This window comes from Ictidomys tridecemlineatus, unplaced genomic scaffold, assembly GCF_052094955.1.
Source record: "Ictidomys tridecemlineatus isolate mIctTri1 unplaced genomic scaffold, mIctTri1.hap1 Scaffold_407, whole genome shotgun sequence".
Taxonomy (NCBI): Eukaryota; Metazoa; Chordata; class Mammalia; order Rodentia; family Sciuridae; genus Ictidomys; species Ictidomys tridecemlineatus.
The window spans coordinates 272140-294555 of record NW_027522643.1 but is presented as its reverse complement, the minus strand read 5'-3'; the positions used below and the strand labels follow the sequence as shown (position 1 = coordinate 294555).

General features: G+C 34.4%; 1 protein-coding gene across 1 annotated transcript; it reads left to right on the top strand.

Annotated features, from left to right (window-relative positions):
• Nucleotides 1-2229: 2229 nt before the first annotated feature.
• LOC144373478 (axin interactor, dorsalization-associated protein-like) lies at nucleotides 2230-20569 on the top strand. The gene is made up of 4 exons (XM_078036529.1): nucleotides 2230-2332; nucleotides 17755-17877; nucleotides 19506-19628; nucleotides 20433-20569. Exons 2-4 carry the CDS (start codon nucleotides 17790-17792, stop codon nucleotides 20552-20554), a joined length of 333 nt encoding a protein of 110 aa, XP_077892655.1. The 5' UTR covers nucleotides 2230-2332; nucleotides 17755-17789; the 3' UTR covers nucleotides 20555-20569.
• Nucleotides 20570-22416: the final 1847 nt, after the last annotated feature.

The following is a 22416-nucleotide window of genomic DNA, read 5'->3' as shown; positions in this document are numbered from 1 at the left end:
ATTAAAAAATAAACAGTACTTCTTAGTGAGATAAGAAATATTAGGATTCTAGTCAACTAGATCAAAAAGGTCATGGAGAGAGTGAATGTCCATTTTAGATTTTCCCTTGCCATTTTGTATACATTTATTTAGGCTGTAATTCTCTCAATAGCCTGTAAAGGAAGTAGCATATTATTTTAGAACTGGGGAGATTAGAGTATTTATGTAAATGTTCAAGTTATTGTTGTAATTGTAGGGCTAGGTTTTGGTTTAAACCTTCTACTTTGATCTCCTGCTGCTTCCCCTTTGCTTGTCAGACTTAAGTTCCCACAGTCCTTTCTGTGCCTTGAATAAGGCAAACTGTTTCCTACTTGGAACCTTTGTTGTTGCTCCAGCCTGTTCTTTAATACCTGGGAAGCCTTATGCTAGAGCCACTTATGGATGATTCCTCTCATCTCAGGTCTTGGCTCAAATGTCTTCTTACAGTTTAGTTTTGAAAGGCACCCTGTCTACCTTAGCTACTCTACCAGGTTCTCTCTGCTTTTACACAGCATCCTGTTTGTATCCTTCATACCACTAATCAATCTTACATTATCTTGTTTATTTGTTGGCATATTTATTGTCTACTTTTCCTTAGTAAGGTCTAAGGTCCAAATATGAGTTCTTGATTACTGTGTATCTTTAGCACCTAAAACAGTGATTGGAACATTGTGAGTACTCGGTATGCATTTGTTGAGAAGAAGAAAGAGATAAAGGATGAAAAAGAGCTAAAGGGAGAGAGAATAAGAGTGAGTAATGAGAATCTGGGTACAAATTTCCAACTTCTTTCTCACTGTATGATTGACTCCTATTGGAATAAGTTATGTAATTACAACCTGTTCTTTTTGAATTTCCTTATTTAGGAACCCAATATGCCATACTCCTTTTAACTGAAATCTGCAAGATTCCAAATTTAAAGTCTGAGTAATTAGAGTAAAAACCATGGGTTGCCCAATTAATAATGCTAAATATTCACCTTGAAATAATTGCAGGTAGTCACTAGGAACCCATAAATTGGGAAATGAAACAATAAATTTCATAAAATACTTTTCCAGATACAGATAGAATTGTAGAACATCTGTCTGTAGGCTTACATGCCAGAAAGTAATCAACCAGGACACAAGAGGTGATAGCATTATGTTGTTTGATGACTTCCCTGAGGAGAAAGTCTGCTGTGTGTGTGTGTGTGTATGTGTATGTGTGTGTACACACGTGTAAATATATATATATATATATATATATATATATGTATATATATATATACACAAACACACACATATATATATAAACAAACACATATATATATATGCATGTATATATGTGTGCACACATATACAATAAATTTCATCATAAAAGGAATATTGGAATTATAACCTTGCTGCTACAAACCTTACCAGTGTGATAATTATTGAGGGAAATCTATTTAGGATAAAGAATAAGATTTGATTATCTATTTCTCTTTAATTAGTCATCTTCAGTATCAATCTTTTAATTAAAATACTTCAGGAGAAGAGGTATTCTCTTTCACTGGAACCCCATATCACCTAGGACCTTGTACATTGGAGAACTATTTTATGGTTCATTTTCTATGAGGGCTCTGAGACTTTCCTTGGAGATCTTACAGTACTCTGAAAATACTGGTACCTGCAGTCCACTATGGATATTTTTATTTTGCTAAGACACTCAGTAGTCAATTGCAGAGTCTTAAAATGATAGTGAAGCTCGTAATTTAAAATACATATATTAATGTGTGCTTAATACACTATAAAATATGATTAAAAGTATCAATTTAAGATATAACATATAAGACTAACTAATATATAAGTCTTACATAACATGTAAGACTAAGATATAAGACTATTGTTTGTCTATGTCTTTATTCTAGTCCTAAAAAATATTCTCACATATAATAAAGAATTTCCATTTGATGTTCAGCCTAGCCCATTAAGGTAAATAAATAAGCATCCATATTTTGTCTTCTGATTTTATTATCTATTTTATGCCTGTTTTTCAAATATTTCTGTATTTTTTTCTCTATCAAATTTGGTATTGGTGATATGACTGGTAGCAATGAGATGATTGACATTGACATTTATATCAACATCAACCTAATAATCAGCATCTTATCTGGGAAGTTAGTGGCTATGAGGGTTAGCTGGTGTATTAAGTGGAGTAGCTCACTAATTTTTCTGTCCTTTTTTATATAGGAGAATTTTAGCCCCTGGTGAGGAAGAGCATTTGAAATTTGAAGAAGATGAAGAAGAAGGTGGTGCTGGAGCAGGGTCTCCTAATTCTTTTCCTGCTAGAGTGCCTGGTGGGTACAAAAAATGTACATTATATAATTCAAGGTCAGGTGTTTGGAACTTACTTTTGTATTTGTTAGTGGCGGGTAAAACATCTCCAGGTTTGCCAATCTTAAGCAAATTATCATGGTCATTCTGTTAGCAGTAGCTATCGGTTTATTGTGAAAGTATCTTACTATTTGTGTCAGGGATCCTCAAAACATCCCATGTTTAGTGATTGGCTAGGAATACCCACAGGACTCAGCATATAGCTGTACTCACAGTTGTATTCTGAGTCATTACAACAAGAAAACACAAGAACAAAATCAGCAAAGGGTAAAGGCACACAGGCAAATTCCAGAGGAAACCAAACTTCTAAGAGTCCTCTCCCAGCAGAGTCAAATATGTACTTGATTCTCTCAACATTCTTTCACACCTGTAAAATGAAAAAATATTGTCTATTGGGGAAGCACTGTAGAGATTCAGTGCACAAGACACTTATTGGGGTTAGCGTGAACCAAAACTACAGACTCCAGGAAGAAAGCAAGTGTTCAGCACAAACCATATTGTTTGCATGGACGGTTTAGGCACAGTGATCTTCTTAACAGGGCATGATGGGAATCCTGCTGAAATCCAGGTTCCCAGATGCTAGCCATAGACCAACATTGTAAGTAGGCTTTCTAGAGTAACTGTTTGCTATGTTAATTCTTTTCTTTATATATCTAGCTGTTCTTTAAATAATCATATATGATTGTGAAACCTGGACCTGGAGGAATAGATACTAAACAGTTGCCCTTAACAGGGAAATAAAGAATACATAGAAAGTCCTTTTTATTTTTGGAAGATCTTGACAAGGTTGTAAAATACCCTAGTCAAGCACCCTGAGTAAATTATTTGCCTCTTCTACTTCTATACTTTCTTCTGTTCTTATACAGTGCACAGTTTTTACTTCTGATGAATTAGTTCATTTTTGGAAGTGTAGAAATAGCACTGTACTATTGTGATGCATTTTTTTAAAAGACTCTATGCTTTATGGTATAATTAAATATAATATACATATCATCCAGAAAACTTCATAATTAAAGTCATATTCCAGTAATTTAAATACTCTTTGGTAGAAGACGTTTGAAATATAAACAGTATAGGCTTAGACCAATAAGATACCTGCGCTTTTGAGTCTAACATCTGCCAATCAGTAGTTAAGTGACTGTACTTAATTCTTTATAAAAGGAGATGTTGACAATGTCTAATTCATAGGGTTACAATGAAAATTAGGCACCACATACAAATCATTTGGCATTATACTTTTCATTTGCTGGGGTAGTGGTGGCTACTGTATTTTCATTATCACCTATAAATGATGCTAACAGTCCTACACCATAGGATTATTAGAAAAATTACAATCACTATAAAATGTTATTGTTAGTGTTTCTTTGGTACAAGGTAATTATTTCCAATCTGCTTGTCTTTATGAATAAAGAGCTATATTTTACTTGTTATATTTGTAGGAAATTCAAGATTGCTGAGATGATGAGGTAAATAAATTTGCTAAAATTTTTCTGCATTTTTTATTTCCTTTTTAAACCACATGCTGTAATTGAAATAGATTCCAGTTCTATAAATTTCTGGGTTTGGTTATTTGTTCACTAGTTATACTTCTGTAGCAAACAAGATCCTTAAAGCAGATGATGTAAGTCATGAAATGGACAAGTCTTTATGGGGTTCAGGTTGCTGAGTTGAAAAGAAACTCTGTAAATTAAGTCTATTTGCTATGAAAGATTAAGCCCAAAGTAATTAGATTTTTTTATTCTGATATAGCATTTTGGTATTTTATTTCAGAGATACAGAAAGCTCACTAAACCTTTCTATTCCATGAATTATTTTCCTCAAAGTAAGAAAGAGTACATATAGTTCAATTGGCTATATTTGATTTTTGATCATATTTTCCAGGGCCTGTGTCATTATAAAATTGAAAATGTCATTGAAGGACAATTTGACCTTTAACTTAATTGTAGAATGGGAAAAAAATTGTTATACTGTGGACATCCAAGATTTCATTCATGATAAGGCTGTTGTGTCTACATTATCATGGCAGGGTGCTTCTAAGAATTATAACATTTTTATTACCTTTATTTTATGTAATTTATATAATTGTAAGTTTGTTGTACTTTTTTTTTTGGTACTAAGGATTTAACACAGGGGTACTTTACCAGTGAGCCACATCCTCAGCCCTTTTTATTTTTTATTTTGAGACAAGATTTCACTTAGTTGCTTAGGGCCTCACTTAGTTGCTGAGATTAGTCTTAAACTTGGGATCCTCCTGCCTCAGCCTCCCAAGTCACCTGGATTCCAGGCTTGTGCTATAGCATCTAGCTTATTGTGAGCTTTTTAAAAAAAGATTTATTAAGGTGTCCCTTACATATATAAAAGGCATCTTTTTTAATGTACAGCTTTATAAGTTTTGACAAACACACATGGTAAACACTACTACTGTTAAGCTAATGAGATAAAGTATAATATATGAATATGGTATGATCAAGAGTAGTTCATTCCCATTTAAAATCAAAAATGGATTTTTATCCAACCTTTCTTGAAAAGAATAAAAAATTGTTGAACCTTTCTTTGACATTATTATCATTTTCAAAGCCTTCAATTCTCATAAGACAGTAACTTTTTTGTACTGCTTTAAACACTAACTGGCTTAAGTCCAAATAGTAGTTTAATTTTCTTAAGGTAATCTCAGTAGATTTCATTTAAATAGAGGATAAAAATTTATAACCTATTATTTATTACCTGAAAATTTATTTATCATGTTGAATATTAAAGCTTCTAAATGATAAACCAAAGTAATACAAATTTAAAAAAAATAGCTGGCCAGGATTATATGCTTATAATCCTAGCTACTTGAGAAATTGAGGCAGGAGGATTGCAAGTTTGAGGCCAGTGGGGGCAACTTAGAGAGACTTTGTCTCAAAATAGAAAGAACTAGGGATGTAGCTCAGTGGTAGGGTGCTTGCCTCACCTGTGTGAAGCCCTACATTCATTCCTAGTACCACATGCACAAATAGCCATGTCACAATTTTAGACAAAATTTTAAAAAACGTTTCTGAGTGACCTAAACATAAGCCTAGCAATCTCAACATTATTCTAGATTTGTATTGGTTATTCATCTTTTATATAGTCTTAGATATGTACAAAAAATGTTTTTTTGAAACTCAAAATGAAGAGTGAATCTTACTTCTTTAATATCAAACCTGTACTTGTTTCTTTCCTGCATAAATATTCAATTCTGAGTTGAACTTGAGAGTTAAGCAAATATGTATTTCATTTTCAGCTAAAGTGCAGTTTTTTTCTTACCCATGCATATAGGAAGTTGAAAACTGCAACAAAATATTCATTGCTGTTCCATGAATATTAGGGCATCCTTATTTCACAGAATTTCAGAATATATTTAGGGTTAAACAGTAAATACCACCAAAGTGTGCAGATAGACTCTGGCTCTCCGAGCACATCCTTTCTCTCAAAGTCTCAAATTCTCAGACTGAGCCAAACAGTCAGAGCCAGAGTCCCTCATCCAGTCATGTACTTATATTGAAAGGAAAGGAAAATACCATTCAATGTTATCTGGTAGTTCTCCTAGCTGTTTTTCAATAGTTTTAAGGCTTGTTAATATTCTATTACTCTCAAGCAGTTTTGAAAGATTTATTTTTTATAATTTGTTTCTACATGTTTGTTTGTAGTACTGGGGATTGAAGTCAGGGATGCTCTACCACCTAGCTACATTCCCAGCTCTTTGATTTATTTTTTTATTTTGAAACAGGGTTTTGCTAAGTTGCCCACGCTGGCCTCTCTTGCCTTAACTTGCCAAGTTGTTGGGATTACAGGCATGCAGCACTATGTCTGGCTCAGTTTGTTTTGTTTTGTTTGTTTTGTTTTTTAATCCATGAATCTTGTCACTTGAAGTCAAAAGGTTTTCTCCAGAGCTTTGCAGAAATTGGTTCATAGGAAATGTCTATTGAGTAGGCTCTTCATCAAGGCTCTAAGCAACATCTGGTCTGCTTTTTCTTTCTTTTTTTTTAAAGAGAGAGTGAGAGAGGAGAGAGAGAGAGAATTTTAATATTTATTTTTCAGTTATTGGCGGACACAACATCTTTGTTTGTATGTGGTGCTGAGGATCGAACCCGGGCCGCAGGCATGCCAGGCGAGCGCGCTACCGCTTGAGCCACATCCCCAGCCCCAGGCCTGCTTTTTCTTGAAAGTCCTCTGGCCACTCAAATTTTTAACCCAACACCTGTAGTAACTCTTCCTTGCATGCTAAATGGCATCTGTGTATGAAGCACATACCCACTGATTCATCTTAGGTTTTGTGAGAGTATTTATTATTTTTTTCCAGATATGATGGTGACACTTAAGAATTCAGCCATTATCCAAATCACATATTTCTGAACACAGAAAAATACATATTTCTAGTACCAGTCAATAAAGAAAATAAAAACAAGAATATACTCATATAACCTATATACAAACAACTTTAATAAAGTATAATTTTTGACAGACCTAGAAGTATTATTGTTTGAATGCTAATGACCCCTAAGATTTTTATCAAACTTTTAATATAATTTCAAAGTGAATAAACTTCTTATGATTTTACTCTTTATCTTGAAAGGTTGGAGCAGTTCCTCAACTACTAATCAGTTACCAACCAAAAGAAATTGTGCATGTGTTTTCATATTTTCACACAATTTGTATGTGTGTACAAATTGCAGATGTGCAGTACAAATTGCAAAATTTTTCTCTTGCTAGATTTTTAAGACCCATTTCATGTTTTGTGCCATTTACAAAATGTTATGACCAAATAATGATTTGACAATACCATTATTTTAAATTATGTTAAAATTATCCCAAAATAATAGAAAATATTATTTTATATATATCTTTTTTATTGGATTTTAAAATTACAAAGAAATGTGCACTTTAAAAATGTGTGTGACAGACTTTGAATTGGTAGTATCAAACATCTGAATTTAATTGCAAGTATGATAAATCTAAAACAAAGAAGACATAAATATATAATCACACACATATGATAATGCTTAGTTTACATTTTAGATATCAGGTCCATCTCTGTCCTAAAAGTATGGACAACAAATTTTGTGCTCCTTATTCATGACATTTAATTCACCAAGCACCAAGGCAAAATGAAGACTGACTCACCTCTTATTGAAGTAAATGCCTGTGACAAACATTTGTACAATATCATGTAAAAAGCAAATTCAAATCAGTGTTTTAAAAAAATATAATCTTTGGTAATTTTCCTCTTTTAATGTTCTTACCTAGACAATAATGTACTATTTTGGAACAAAGACTGTCATGCCATTTCCAATTTTGGACTAGAAATTGTCCTTATGGTATTATATGAGATATAAACAATAGAAATTTTTAAAAAGCAAAAATAAAAAGTTGAAAGAAAAGAATGACTTCCTCTTCTGCATGTGAGGACAGGGCCTTAAGGATCCCACTGACCTTCATATCCATGTCACTCCAGACTCATCCTCGGGTTGGTGGTCCTTTTATTGTCTGATTCTCCATGATCTCTATGGCTACACAGAGACTATTGAATGTGAGGCCATCCTACTTGATACTTAGACCTTCATTTTTCTCAGCACCCTCTTGGAACAAAGAAGTTATGGGCGGGGGGGGGGTGAGGGGCTTCAGATGTTCTCCCATTGTTTTTCTGTACCTGTTGCAGGTACAGTGGTGTTTCATTGCTCGGTCTGTGTCAGTGCTGTTGGGTGCCCAGCAGAGGCAGAGGCCTTACTTGCACAATTCCCTTTCCTCTCCACAGTGGCAGTGGCTGTAACATTCTTGGCTAGGTCAGATGCTTTTACACAGTTTTTAAAACATTCTTAAGCAAACTTGTCTATGTTTAACAAACAGCCATTTGGGGGATCCATAGCTACCTTCATAAATTGTTTTCCACAGATGAAGCACAATGAAATAGAGCAACTTAAGTTTTTACCCAAGTACCACCTGTTAATAAACAGTTTCCATCAACAAGATAGACTTTTTGGTATCCCCTATTACAGTAGTGTGGTAAAATAGTTCCAAACCTTCCAATTCATTGTCATTATTTTATCAGAGTTGTCTTTAGGTTTAGGCTTAGAATCTTCCTCTCACAGAAAATCACACTGAATTCATTAATTCCTTCCAACTCTTTTTGACACCAGTGAGAGCATGCTTGCTCTGGTTGGTGCATAAGAGGTGGTTGGGGGCAGATAAGTCAGAAAAAGACGTGCTTTCTGTGTTCAGTACAACTTGGGGCTCACCAGCTACCAATGGCTTCCTTTGTCTTGCAGGAAAAACTGAAAGTGGAATTAACCAAATGAACACAGTCCTGCTTCTCACTGCTATATGAGTGTTAAAGACCTATCATATTGCTATCTGGGCTACTCAGTCTCTTTCCATTCCTGTGAATGTGCACTGCTCAGTGTACAAAGTTCAAATGTTACTATTTTTTAATCAATCCCTTACTTGGGAGTTCTTAGTGACAGCTCAATAACATCCCTGGGATGTTATTGAAAACTTGGTTTGGACAGCTGTAGCCATTTAGAGTTTTCCATATTTAAAAGTTTGAGGTACAAATAGTGGCCTCACAAAAATGTCTATATTCTAATCCTGGGAACCTGTGACTGTTATGTTTACATGGCAAAAGGAACTTTGCAGAAGCTTGAGATGGGGAGGTTCTCCTGCAGTTCCTTTTAAGGCTTTAGGGACAATTAAAATAAAAATGTTAAAATGAGGCATGATGGTTAAAAGCATGGACTCTGTAGCCAAACTGCTGTGTGATTATGGATAATTTGCTTTTCTATGCCTCACTTTTAACCTCTGAAAAATAGAACTAAACTATTGTTGTGAGGATTAGATGAGAGGAGTAGGATAGTATGTGGCACAACACAAATACTCACAAGTGTTAGCTATTTCTTATTTACATAGCAGTTCCATGTGGAAGAACATTTCTTCTGAACTTTGCTCTAGATCTGAGAGCAGATGATCTAGCTGGAATAGCACAGTTTACACTGGATTGTGTGTAGTGATTTCTTTCTTATCCTTGTTAGTCTTGGAATTTTATGAATGTAGTTGACTTGTTCTCATATTACACTATGTAATTGGATATGTTAATTCTTCACTTAGAAATCTTCCTTTTAATGCATTGGCTCAATTTACAACTATCATGGTTTTATCTTTGATGCAAAAACATGCACCCTTTTTCATCTACCTGGGAGCTATAGATGGTATGGTATTATTCTAGTATTTGATCTTCTTTTATGTTTATTATTTCTTCACTCATTGATATAGATTCTCTAGCCATTTGTTTACTAGAGCATGATAACCTCTAGAACTGGAAATTCAGTCATTCATTCAATAAAATATTTCTTCAACAAAGATCTGTTTATTCCTTGTGCATACTACAAAAGGAACAGTTCCCACACCTTTCAGGATGCTTATTGTGTAGTCAGCAAGACAGAGCCAAAAGCACATGATTATGATTAGAGATGTGCACCAATGTCGTAGGTTGGCAAAAAAGAAGGGCTGAGGGAGTTCAATAAATCTGGCCAGATTTAGGACTCACTGAGTATGTAGGAGTTGACCATGTAGAGAGAGCACATCATAGAGCATTCTGAAACACCTTAAATAGGCACCTTTCTATGTAATCTATGATCTTAATTACAGTCAGCTTCCTTCATTATGGAACACAATGTTTGACATTCTACCTTGAATTAAACAAGAAATTCAGACTTGAAATCACTGCCTCCATATTAAATTATCTGAAGCATAATGATTACATTAAACCTTACTGTGTAGTCTCAGGCAAAAAGATTGTTGGTAAGGAATGTAGCATCAGCCCTACCATTTCAACTGAAAGATCTAGATAATGACAGCTTATAAAATTGACTCACCCCAAAGTAACAACAAGTTTAATATCAACTTGGCAAAAAATAATCTTAACATCAAAAAGACTTTTTGAAAGTTGTAAAGCAATCATCTTTTGAATGTCAAAACAGGTAGTAAAGAGGTAATACATAAAAGAGGTAACATTCTTGGGGGTTTTTGGGGGTGGGGTGGGTTCTTTTTTGTCTTTTTTAGAACTGGGGTTCGATTCCAGGATTTTGCAAATGCAAGGCAGACACTTTGCCACTGAGCTACATCCCAACCCAACATTCTTAATGTATAAAGAAAAATTTTAATTGTAATAACCAAAGCAGAATACATGAGAGGAACAGACAATATGAGCAAGCGCGTGAGCGTGCACACACACACACACACACACACACACACACATTTTAAAAATACCCGTTAAACATATAAAAAGATACTCAACTTTATTTTTAATAAAAACATAAATTAAAGCTACTGTTGGAGAGTCTTAGGGGAAATAGATACTTATTAATCACTGGTGGGAATAGAAAAATGGTACAGTTCCTTTGGAGGGGAATTGAGCATTCTCTAACAACATATAAGTACATATTTTTTCCTTAGCAATCCCATTCCTGAGAATTTACTCTGAAGATGCACCCCCAAAATACAGGAAAAAGAGGGGAAAACATATGCATATACACAAGTTTCTCTGTTTAGGTGTTTTTTATAATGATAAAAAGTTAGAAATAATGTAACTGCCAAATGAAGATTGACTGAATAAACATAGGATGCTGTGGAAAATAATTCAGAAAATCTCCCTGAACTAATGAGTGATTTTTCAAATTATTGTTAGCAGAATTTATCAAGGTAGTTCACATTAGCAGATTAAGGGGAAAGATTTCATAAAGTTGTCAACAATGCAGAAAAAGTTTTCAGTTAAATTTGAAATACAGCCTTGATTTTAAACAATTCTTGGCAAAGAACAGAAAAACATCCTTAACTTGATAAAACATGGCTACATGACATTTACAGCCCAAAATAGTTTAATGATGAATTTGAACAAAACAAGATTATCTATTACTTCTTTTCATCAGCATTGTTTTGGAAGCCCTAGCTACTGCACTAGGAAAAGAAAATGAAATATAAAGGGGGGATGTTCTTTATTTGCATATTTATGAATACATAGAGAATATATGCAAAAACCTATTCATAACTCATTAATAAGATAATGCGGTTCCTGGATATAAAATCTGTACAGACAAATCAATTCTATCTCAAACAAGTAATAGTTGCTTAGAAAATAAACTATTATAATATTTATAGTAGTATTAAATAATATCAAGGACCTTATTATAAATTCAACAAAAGAAATATAAGAATTTTATGTAGAAAATAAACCTTTGTTGAATTGAACAACAGCAGAGGAGGTAGAGAGGGAAGATGGGAGGGGAGGGGAGGGGAGAGGGGATAGTAGGGGATAGGAAAGGTAGCAGAATACAACAGTCACTAATATGCCATTATGTAAAAATGTGAGTATGTAACAGAAGTGAGTCTGTATTATGTATTTGGGGAGTTCAAAACCCAATTGAGTCGAATGTATGAAAGATGATATGTCTTGAGCTCTGTAATGTTTTGAACAATCAATAAAAAAAAAAAAAGAAAATGAAACTGGAGCCATCTTGAAATTAGAGAAAAAGATGGAAGAGTGACTTAATAATTGTTATGGTTTGTGAGATGTTGAATTATACATTCTCTTTTACTTTTTTCATTTCTCTCAATTGAATTGTTTATGAGAATGCATTTTATAAAAACAGTGAAGTCATTATTCTTTTTTTCATTTGTTCATAATAGTTATTCTTGACATTAGATTCATTTGGACTAATTATAAATGCATGGAATATAATTTTCTCCAATTCAGTCCCTTCACCCTCCTCATCCTCCCTCCCACTGTTCCCTTTCATCCACTTTACTGATCTATTTATTTACATTTTTTAAAATTAGTATCTTATAGATATTCAAAATGATGAGTTTCATTATAGTATATTCACATATGTGCATTGGAAAGTTAGTTTGGGTTCATTCCACAGTTTTTCCCTACCCACTCCCCATTCCCTTCTTTTTCTTTTATTGATTTTATTTTTTTTAATACACGACAATGGACTATTCTTATTACACATATAGAGCACAATTTTTTTATCTTTGTATAAAGTATGTTCACGCCAATTCACGTTATTCATGTACTTGGTTTTTTTTGCATTACAATTCTTATTACACATATATACCACAATTTGTCGTATCTCTCTATATAAAGTAGGTTGACACCCAATTTGTGTCTTCAGACATGTTCTTTGGATAATGATGTCCATCACATTCATTAGGAGGCTAATCCCCTGCCTCCTTCCTTTCCCTCACTCCCCTCTTTCCTATCTAGAATCCATCTATTCATCCCATGCTCCTCCTCCCTACCCTATTATGAGTCAGCCTCCGTATATCAGAGAAACCATTTGGCATTTGTTTTTGGGGGATTGACTAACTTCACTTAGCATTATCTTCTCCAATGCCATCCATTTACCTGCAAATGCCATGATTTTATTCTCTTTTAAAAACGTTCATAGTGTATATATGCCACATTTTTTAAAATCCATTCATCCACTTAAGGGCATGTAGGTTGGCTCCACAGTTTAGCTATTGTGAATTGTGCTGCTATAAACATTGATGTGGCTGTGTCCCTGTAGTATGTTGTTTTTAAGTCCTTTGGGTATAGTCCAAGGAGAGGAATAGCTCGGTCAAATGGTGGTTCCATTCCCAGATTTTCAAAGAATCTCCATACTGCTTTCCAGATTGGCTGCACCAATTTGCAGTCCCACCAGCAATGTATGAGTGTGCCTTTTTCCCCACATCCTCTCCAATACATATTGTTGTTTGTCTTCATAATAGCTGCCATTCTGACTGGAGTTGTATCTTAGTTTTGATTTGCATTTCTCTGATTGCTAGAGATGTTGAAAATATTTTCATATATTTGTTGATTGATTGTATATCCTCTTCTGAGAAGTGTTTGTTCAAGTCCTTGGCCTATTTTTTGATTGGGTTACTTGTTTTTTCAGTGCTTAGCTTTTGAGTTCTTTATATACCCTAGAGATTAGTGCTCTATCTGATATGTGAGGGGTAAAAATTTTCTCCCAGGATGTAGGCTCTCTGTTCACCTCACGGATTGTTTTCTTTTGCTGACAAAAAATCTTTTTAGTTTGAATCCATCCCATTTATTGATTCCTGGTTTTAATTCTTGTGCCATAGGGGTCTTATTAAGGAAGTTGTGGTCTAACCCACATGATGAAGTTTAGGGCCTACTTTTTTCTTCTATTAGACGAAGAGTCTCTGGCTTAATTCCTAGGTCCTTGATCCATTTTGAGTTAAGTTTTGTGCATGGTGAGAGTTATGAGTTTAATTGCATTTTGTTGCATATGGATTTCCAGTTTTCCCAGCACCATTTGTTGAAAATGCTATCTTTTCTCCAGTGCATGTTTTTGGCACCTTTGTCTAAAATAAGATGATTGTAATTTTGTGGGTTAGTCTCTGTGTCCTCTATTCTGTACCATTGGCCTACCAGTCTGTTTTAGTGCTGAAACCATGCTGTTTTTGTTACTATTTCTGTGTAGTATAGTTTAAGGTCTCATATAGCAATACTCCCTGCTTCACTCTTCCTGCTAAGGATTTCTTTAGCTATTCTTGGTCTCTTATTTTTCCAGATGAATTTCATGATTGCTTTTTCTATTTCTATGAGGAATGCCATTGAGATTTTGATTGGAATTGCATTAAATCTATATAGCACTTTTGGTAGTATGGTCATTTTGATAATATTAATTCTGCCTATCCAAGAGCAAGGTCGATCTTTCCAGAAATAGTAAATGAATTCAGCAAAGGAGCAGGATATAAATCAATACCCATAAATCAAAGGCATTTCTGTATATCAGTGACAAAGCCTCTGAGAAGGAAATGAGGAAAACTACTCCATTCACAATAACTTCAAAAAAAAATGATACTTGAGAATCAATGAAAGAAGTCAAAGATCTATACAATGAAAACTACAGAACCCTAAAGAGAGAAATCAAAGAAGATCTTAGAAGATGGAAAGATCTACACATTCCCTTCTTAAAAGGAGAAAGGGAGGAGGAGGGAGAGAGAGAGGGGGAAGGTGGGCAGGGTCAGATCAGAATACGATAGCCCAAAGGGTGAGGTTTTGGCCTGCTGAGAACTTCTAACTGAAGGAGATTGGAATCCCAAAAGCAACCTCAGCAGCAAAGCCTCTGCTCTCCTCCTGCCCTCCTGTCCATTCACCCTTCTCTCCCAAAGCCAGTCATAAAACCTAGAAAGCGCTCTCTCTCTCTCTCTTTCTCTTTGCCTTTCCTTCCCTCCCTGCTATTCCCTTACTGTCCCCCTACCCTCCCTTACCCTTCCCTTACAAACCCTCATTCTAGACAGGACCTGCCTTAGGTCCAGAAGGAAAGAAAGCTATACAGAGAGGCCAAGAAGAATCTGACCAGACAGGGCTTGCTGGGACCCTGGCAGCCTTTTACCATTAGCTCACACCCCCTTTTCCAGTCATTTCTACATGGCCATACATTCTTCATGGAACATAAACAAAAAAACAGGAGTTTTCCCTGGATCTGTAGGTCTTTATTTCTGAAGGCTTTTAGGTCAAATAAAATTCTATTAAATAATTGTTATGATTTTTAAAATGTAAAGATATATACTAGTTCATAAATTAGAAGAAGCAGTTTATAAAGATAGACTCTTTCTGAAACTCATCTGAATTTTTATTGCAGTTCCTGGACCTTTTATACAGCTATAGAATTAAGATACTATATTAGTCGTAAGAGGATAAACAGTCCGGTAAGACAGAATAGAAAACTCAGAAAGTGATTGCCACATGATTTATGATTGAGGTGGGACTGCAGATCAGTGGTGGAAAATGTCAGTCTTTTTTAATGAGTAGTGCTGAGACAATTGAGTATTTATGTGAAATTGAATGAAATTAAAGCTCCTACTATACACCGTAGTCAATAATTCTATGTGACATATAGAATTAGGTGTGAATGGCAAAACTATAAAATGCTTTCAAGATAATAACTTTATGATTTTGGAGTGGGGTAAGTTTTCTTAAATATGACATAAAAAGCACTGATTGTAAAGGAAGATATTAAGAAATTTGAATATTACTAGCAGTAAGTATTTATCATAATCAGAAGACACCATGGCAGAGAAAAGTCATTCTTAACATTCAAAACTAACACTTGGTGTTAGAAGTTAGCAATGGTTGCTATCTTTTGGAAGAGTGAATTGGATAGGATGGGGGGAAGAACACTCCCAGGAGGCTGATCATATCTTTCCTAGATCTGATACTAGTTATACAGGTGTATTCACTTTGTGGAAGTTCAGCAAACTGTACTAACAATTTGTGCATTTTAAAATGTATATGCTCTACTTCAACAAAAAGTCTTTATAAAGGAAAACTACTAAGAAGCTATTTGTAAAACATTTGTCCAGCAAAATAATAGAGACCTCCTACAGCTCAATAAGATAGACATCTCAATAGAAAATCGAGCAAAATAATTGAACACACTTCAGAAAAGAGGAAATCATACATTTGATTTATTCTAAAAGGTGCTCAACCTTATTAATCTTCAGAGGAATGCAAATTAAAATGATTGATCTCTTTATACCAAAATTGGCTAACATGAAGAATCTGAGAAAACAGTACCTAGTGAGGATGTGGAGCAATGGGAACACTACTGCACTTGGGCTAGGAATAAAAGTTGGCACAACCACCTTGGGAAATGGATTGTCATTACATAGTAGGTATGGAGGTAACATGCCAGGTGACTTAGTGATTCCCCTGTTTCAGAAATGGGTGCTTATGGGCACTAGAAGATGTTAGAAGAGTATTTATAATAGCCTGTTAACTATATCCAAACACTTGAAGTAATTCAAATGTCTATCAACACAAGAATGTGTACATAAACTGTAGCATATTTATACAGCCATGTACTACATAATAGAATGAACTTTTCTGCAGAAAAATTCATATATGATATACATACATATGAATATGTATGTATATATATAAATATAAATGTATACATATTCACATTTTTCATAAAATTTCAGAAGTGTTTCTTAACTTTCTGAAGTTCATCCCGGATGTCCAGGTACAAGCCCCTCTTCTAAAAGTACCCTCATTTGTCAATCAAAGAAAATGCATAAAAGGTATTATGTATATATTTAATGATATCAGCCTGAGCCCATTTAGGTTTGTTAATGCAACAGTGGAATGCAGCCTCCAGGCCTTCCTATTATTGCATTTGTCTGTATTGTCTTCATATTTGTTTAAATTAGAAAGTAATACATTTTTAACAGCACTGTTGAGGTACAATTTGCATTTCATAACATTTCCCTTCTGTAAGTATAAAATTCATCGATTTTTGACACCTCTATAGAGTTTTTCATCTGCCATCACTATACAAGTTCAGAACATTCCCATCACCTCCCAAAATTTCCTCAAGCCACATTTGCCATCAATCAAATGTGTATTTTCAAATGTAGTGTGTTTATTGCTTCATGTATTTCAAATAACTCATCATTAAAAGTAGCATAACACATTGTTGAATAGAAACTTGAAAAACATCAACCAAAATCTTTTGTTAAGTGTATTTTGAGGTTCTGTATACATACTTGATTAAAATCAGCTTATTTGCATCTGTTCTCTATTGGTAGTTTCAAAAAAGGGAACATACTGAACAGTTGATTTCTTCCTTCATATGTTCTTGGTGGGTGAATGTTGTCATGTTGTTCTGGGTGGGTTTTTAGTTTTAAAAATTTTAGTTGGTTTTGGAAAAAATGTTCAGTTATACAAATGGCCATTTTATATGTCAGTCTGTATAGTACTAATTTCTGAGGGAATAAATCATACAAAATAGAATGAAGAATAGAAGTTAGACTATATAGTTAAATTAAAACATAAATATCAAATTGTAAATTATTTTCTTTATTAGGAGTAACTAAAGAGAAGAATGTATTGATCAACTGTGATATTAAATGTCTCAGACTTTAGAACAGTATAACAAGTATTTTAAAAGCTTTTCTTGTCTTTGTTCTACCACTTCATATTAAGATGCTGAATATAATATAGAAGTACATATTGAATATAAATATTATGTGAGCATATTATACTATTATGTATCATTGGGCTTCCTCAAGTGATGCTTTTAACATACTTTTATTATACATACTATATACTATTATTATAGAAATTATTATTTCTGCTTAAAGGTGATTGTATGGTTGGGAAATGCAGATATATTATGTGTAAATTTAAATATTTTTCTAAAAAAGTATAACATCAGATGTTCATGAATTTTGGAAATAAAAATACATAATGCCTAGCTAATTCCTAAGAGGTAGGCTATATCTTCTGTTTGTCAAAGTATTTACTCTGCATTATTGGTGGAGCTAACTTTTATTGAGGTTTCTCTGTTGCTAGGTACTTTATTACCAAGGTTGCCATCAGAACCGGGAATGACATTACTCACTATCAGGATTGAGAAAATTGGTCTGAAAGACGCTGGACAGTGCATCGATCCCTATATTACAGTTAGTGTAAAGGGTAAATAACTGGCAAATTGCATTATGTTTTTTCTCATATGGGACAAAGTTTTTGACAGGGGATGATCTTGTATATGTGACAACTTACTTTAATGCATTCTATAATGAGGCAAAATCCTAGAAGATATCATTACAGAACATAGTTCGAAAGACTTACAAAAAATATTTCCTACTTATACACTCACTTTTGCTTCTGAGTTTGTATAGATTTTTGCTCTTCAGATTTCATCTAACGTGCAGACTAAACATACACATTGACCTTAAAAGCAGCTACAGCCTTCAGGATGTAGATTAACAATAGCACCCCTCACCTTCTCCTACCCAGTCTATATTCATTTCTCTCCACAAAGCCCCATGTCCTGTTTTCCCATCTCTCCTGCTTCAACCCCTTCTTCTTCCTGTGCTACTGAGGTATCTACTTAGGTGAGTCCTACAGAGGCAGATGAAAATCAGGGGACAGGGAAGTAGGGTGCGTCCATAACATCCATGCCCTGAAAGCAATCCCGTGGGATGATGATGTGATTAAGGAATAAATTATACCATTTTACAGAAATAACTATAGTTAGTACAAACGGCTTATTTTAATCTATAGTTTTGCACCAAAGGAACAGATTGGTGCTGAAATTAAATGGAGGAACTTTTATCAATTGACCACAAAGAAAAACATTTATTTAAAGAACAGAATCCACAGCACTAATACTGGTACACTTTTAAATTCCGATGTTACCAGTTATCAAATATATAGTATACTGGAAAATATTTACATTGTTTGATAGGCCATTTGTAAAACTGCATACTCATTCAGAAAGTATACTTAAAACACAAAAATATTTAATGATGTTGTAAATGTTAAATTACCTTTGCATATGTTAAACTGAAATATTTTTATGTAAATATTTTTTAATTATTAAATGTACTAAATTGTTTTTGAGCTTTTTGAGACACATAAATGAATAACACATAAACACTGAGGAGTTATTAAATGAGTCCATGTTGCATTTGACTAAACTGAGATTTTAAAACCCAGAAAATTAAAACTATATATAACGTACCATCTGGTTGTTGTAAATTCAGGGTATGTTGTAAACAGTATAACCAGAATTTAGATAATATATATGAAAAATTATTCATTAACAAAAGGGTTTTTGTTGGCTGTTCTCATCCATTTTTGGTTCTTAACAGGGAAATTATGATAAGGTTAGGTTTAAAGGCTTTTCTAAATAAGTCGTACTTGATCAAAGTTAGAAATTGGTGGCAGAGCTCCATTGTGGCAAATTAAATACTCCAGATTTTTTTTTTTGCATAGAAAAATATAGTGGGCTATTCTCTAAGAAAAACATGTTTGTTCTTTTTACCACTTCACTATGAAGATCAAGTTTTGTCCACTTGGCCATGTAAAGGCTTCCTTGTCCCCTTCATGAGGTCTCCTATCCAGTCTATATTCATTTCTCTCCACATACCCCATGAACTTCAACAACTGTCACATACTTGCTCACACCAAATAGGAATCTCTTAACCTGAGAATCTCCTCTCAGCTCTTTCCATGCCTCTTTAGGAACTGTAACCTTTGCAGTTTCTATATTTTCCGTCTGTATATGTGAATGCTCATAAGCAGAAACTTTTCTCCAGATCTGAATGGCATAGATTTAACTCCTGTGCAAGATACTCCTGTGGCTTCAAGAAAAGAAGATACATATGTTCATTTTAATGTGGACATTGAGCTCCAGAAGCATATTGAAAAATTAACCAAAGGTTTGTAATTATCAGTTACTGACTTCTTAAGGACACAGTACTTATCTGGGTTTGTGTTCATAGTGTACTTAACACAAGATCTTATGTCACATAGTTATGAATATTGACTTAAAGTCAATTTTTTTTAAAATATGAGAATTAGCAGTTGCATTATCTAGTTGTGTAATAATGTGGTTAAATATTATTTGATAGGGAAGTTTTTCTCATAATACAGAGTTAAGGAAGCAGGTTCCCTAATAATTACCTTAAGTCCTTTTAGGAACCTAATGATTACTTTCTAACAGTTAAATTATTTTTTTTTCTTTCAATAAGATGCATTGGGTAAAAAGATACTATAACTGGCAGTTAGTTTGTAAGAATATGGAAAGGACAATCTGGGCGTGGTTGTTTCAGGAGGGAGAGAAATGATATAAGGTAGAATTTTTTTAAAGGAACTCTTAAATTTCTATTCTATCTAATATAGGTGCTTATTGAAACCATTTTTATAGGTACTGCTGATACTTAAGTAACTTCTGTTTTTCTTGTGGTATTTAATATTTTATATTCTTTGGTAGTTTATGATTCTACCTGTGTACATAACTTACATTCTTGCTATACAATTTTGTTGTACTTTGTAGAATTAAATGATATGGAGAAATGTCACTCAGACATGCTAGTACCAGAGCTTGGAGTGACAGCCACAGTGAGTTATCAACAGTTGTGTCATCAGACTGTTTGACACGTTACTTTGTAAAATCATAGGCTTCTGGTGACACATAAGAAATGTGTGGTCTCTGGCTTATGTTGTTTGTTTTAATTCCTTAGGTGCAGCTATCTTCTTTGAATTCAAACACTACAAGCTTACAAAAAGGTTTACCAGCACCAAATGTTTTGCTTTCATGGAGATGGATGAGATTAAACCTGGGCCAACTGTAATAGAACTGTAAGTGATATACATATAGGATTCATACTGTTCTAATGGTTACTAGTTCATGTTTCTTCTTAGTCCCTCTTATCGAGAATGTAACATTGGAGTAGATCAATCATCAAAGTATTTTAAATCTATTGTGGTTACAGATACAAGAAACCCACTGACTTTAAAAGAAATTGCAGTTATTGACCAAGAAACCACTTTATCTTCATCTACATCAAACTTTGCACAAGGAATGATTCTGACATGAGTAATGTCTAATTTCTGTGAATTTTACCACTCAGTAGAAACCATCATAGCTCTGTGTAGCATATTCATCCTTCAGGAGGCAGGAAGTGAGCCGTACCTATAGGCCAGTGAGTCCATTGCAAAGCTGTACCACAGAACTAAAGTCCAGCACCTCATTGTTATGACTCCTTTGGATACAGGTTTATTGTAGATTTTGAAACTTGTTTTTACTTTCCTATTAATTGTGCAATTAATAGTCTGTTTCCTAACTTACCACTGTTCCTACCCTGCTTCCTGGAACAATACTGCTGTGGTAGGTATGCTCATCTTCAAACTTAATACAGCAATAAGAATGTGCTAGGATTTACACATTTGCTCACTTTTGCTCCAATATGGTCTTTTGATTTGAATTAACTTCAAACTTTTGAATTGAAGTGGGTAGGATAGTACCAGATTGCTTTGAAAGGAAATTGGATCAGTTATGTTCTGTCTTATAGGCTGTTCCTTAGAGCTGGCCTAAATTCACCCTCATCTGATAGTTCTACTTAGAAATAGTGTGCCTTGATCAGATCAATATCCTATATGGGAGTGTTCCCCAGATTGTAGCTGTGATTTTTTTTCCAGATGACCAGATTGTTTTTCTGAAAGTGAGCACATTTTTAGTCATGTTGATTAGTTGTTCTACATCACATTGCTATTGTTTCTAGGGTTAACATTAATGATTCTAGGGTTAACATTAAAACCATCTCTCTCAGAATAATTACAAATTTTGGGGTGGGTTTACATCTTCTAAATCATGTCATCTAAAAAATTGAGTCAGATGCTAATGAGATACTTTAGGAACAACTGCTGTTTTTCTGACAACTGATTGTGAAACCTTAAAACCTGCATACCTTGTCTTTATAGTGATGAGTATGTGTTGAGAGCCACAGCCAAAGGGGCCCCAGCAAACTTCCAGCTGCCAGCAAGCTTCAGACTGCCAGCTGATGATTGGCTCACAGTGGCCCCAGCAACATCTAGCTGATTGGCTCCTCTGCGGTGATGTTCATTGGGCTGTTTCCCTGCCCTTCAGACTGCCAGCTGATGATTGGCTCACAGCGGCCCCAGCAACATCTAGCTGATTGGCTCCTCCACGGAGCTGCTCATTGGGTGACTTCTTTGGCTCTGCCCACGCAACCCAGCCAATCGGCCTCAAGAGCAGGAGGATTGTGGGAGGCTGAGAGGCTGGTGTGGGGGTGAGAGGCTTGTGGAAGTCGGTGGTGGCAGTTGGGCTCTGAGGGTTTTTTCCCTGAGGAGCTGTTTTGTTTGGCGTTTGTAGTTCTAAAAATAAAATTAGTTTCTTTTTGACAAGTGGCTCCTGATTTGTGCCAAGCCAGACTTCGGCAAGTATGAAAGATCTGGAAAGATATTTTATTTTTTTTAATATAGGTAGATATGACTGCCATTTATTTCCTATTTAGATATATTGACATTCATATAAAAATATGCAGGTCATTAGCCTATTATAATTTCACTATTTACATTACTTTTAACTTGATGAGACATAAATAAAACTTTCATAGTACACAAGGTGCATATTTGATACACAGAACATAAAGATTTGTGAGGAGCTTTTTTGTGGGTTACATGTAGAACCCACGTATTTTAATA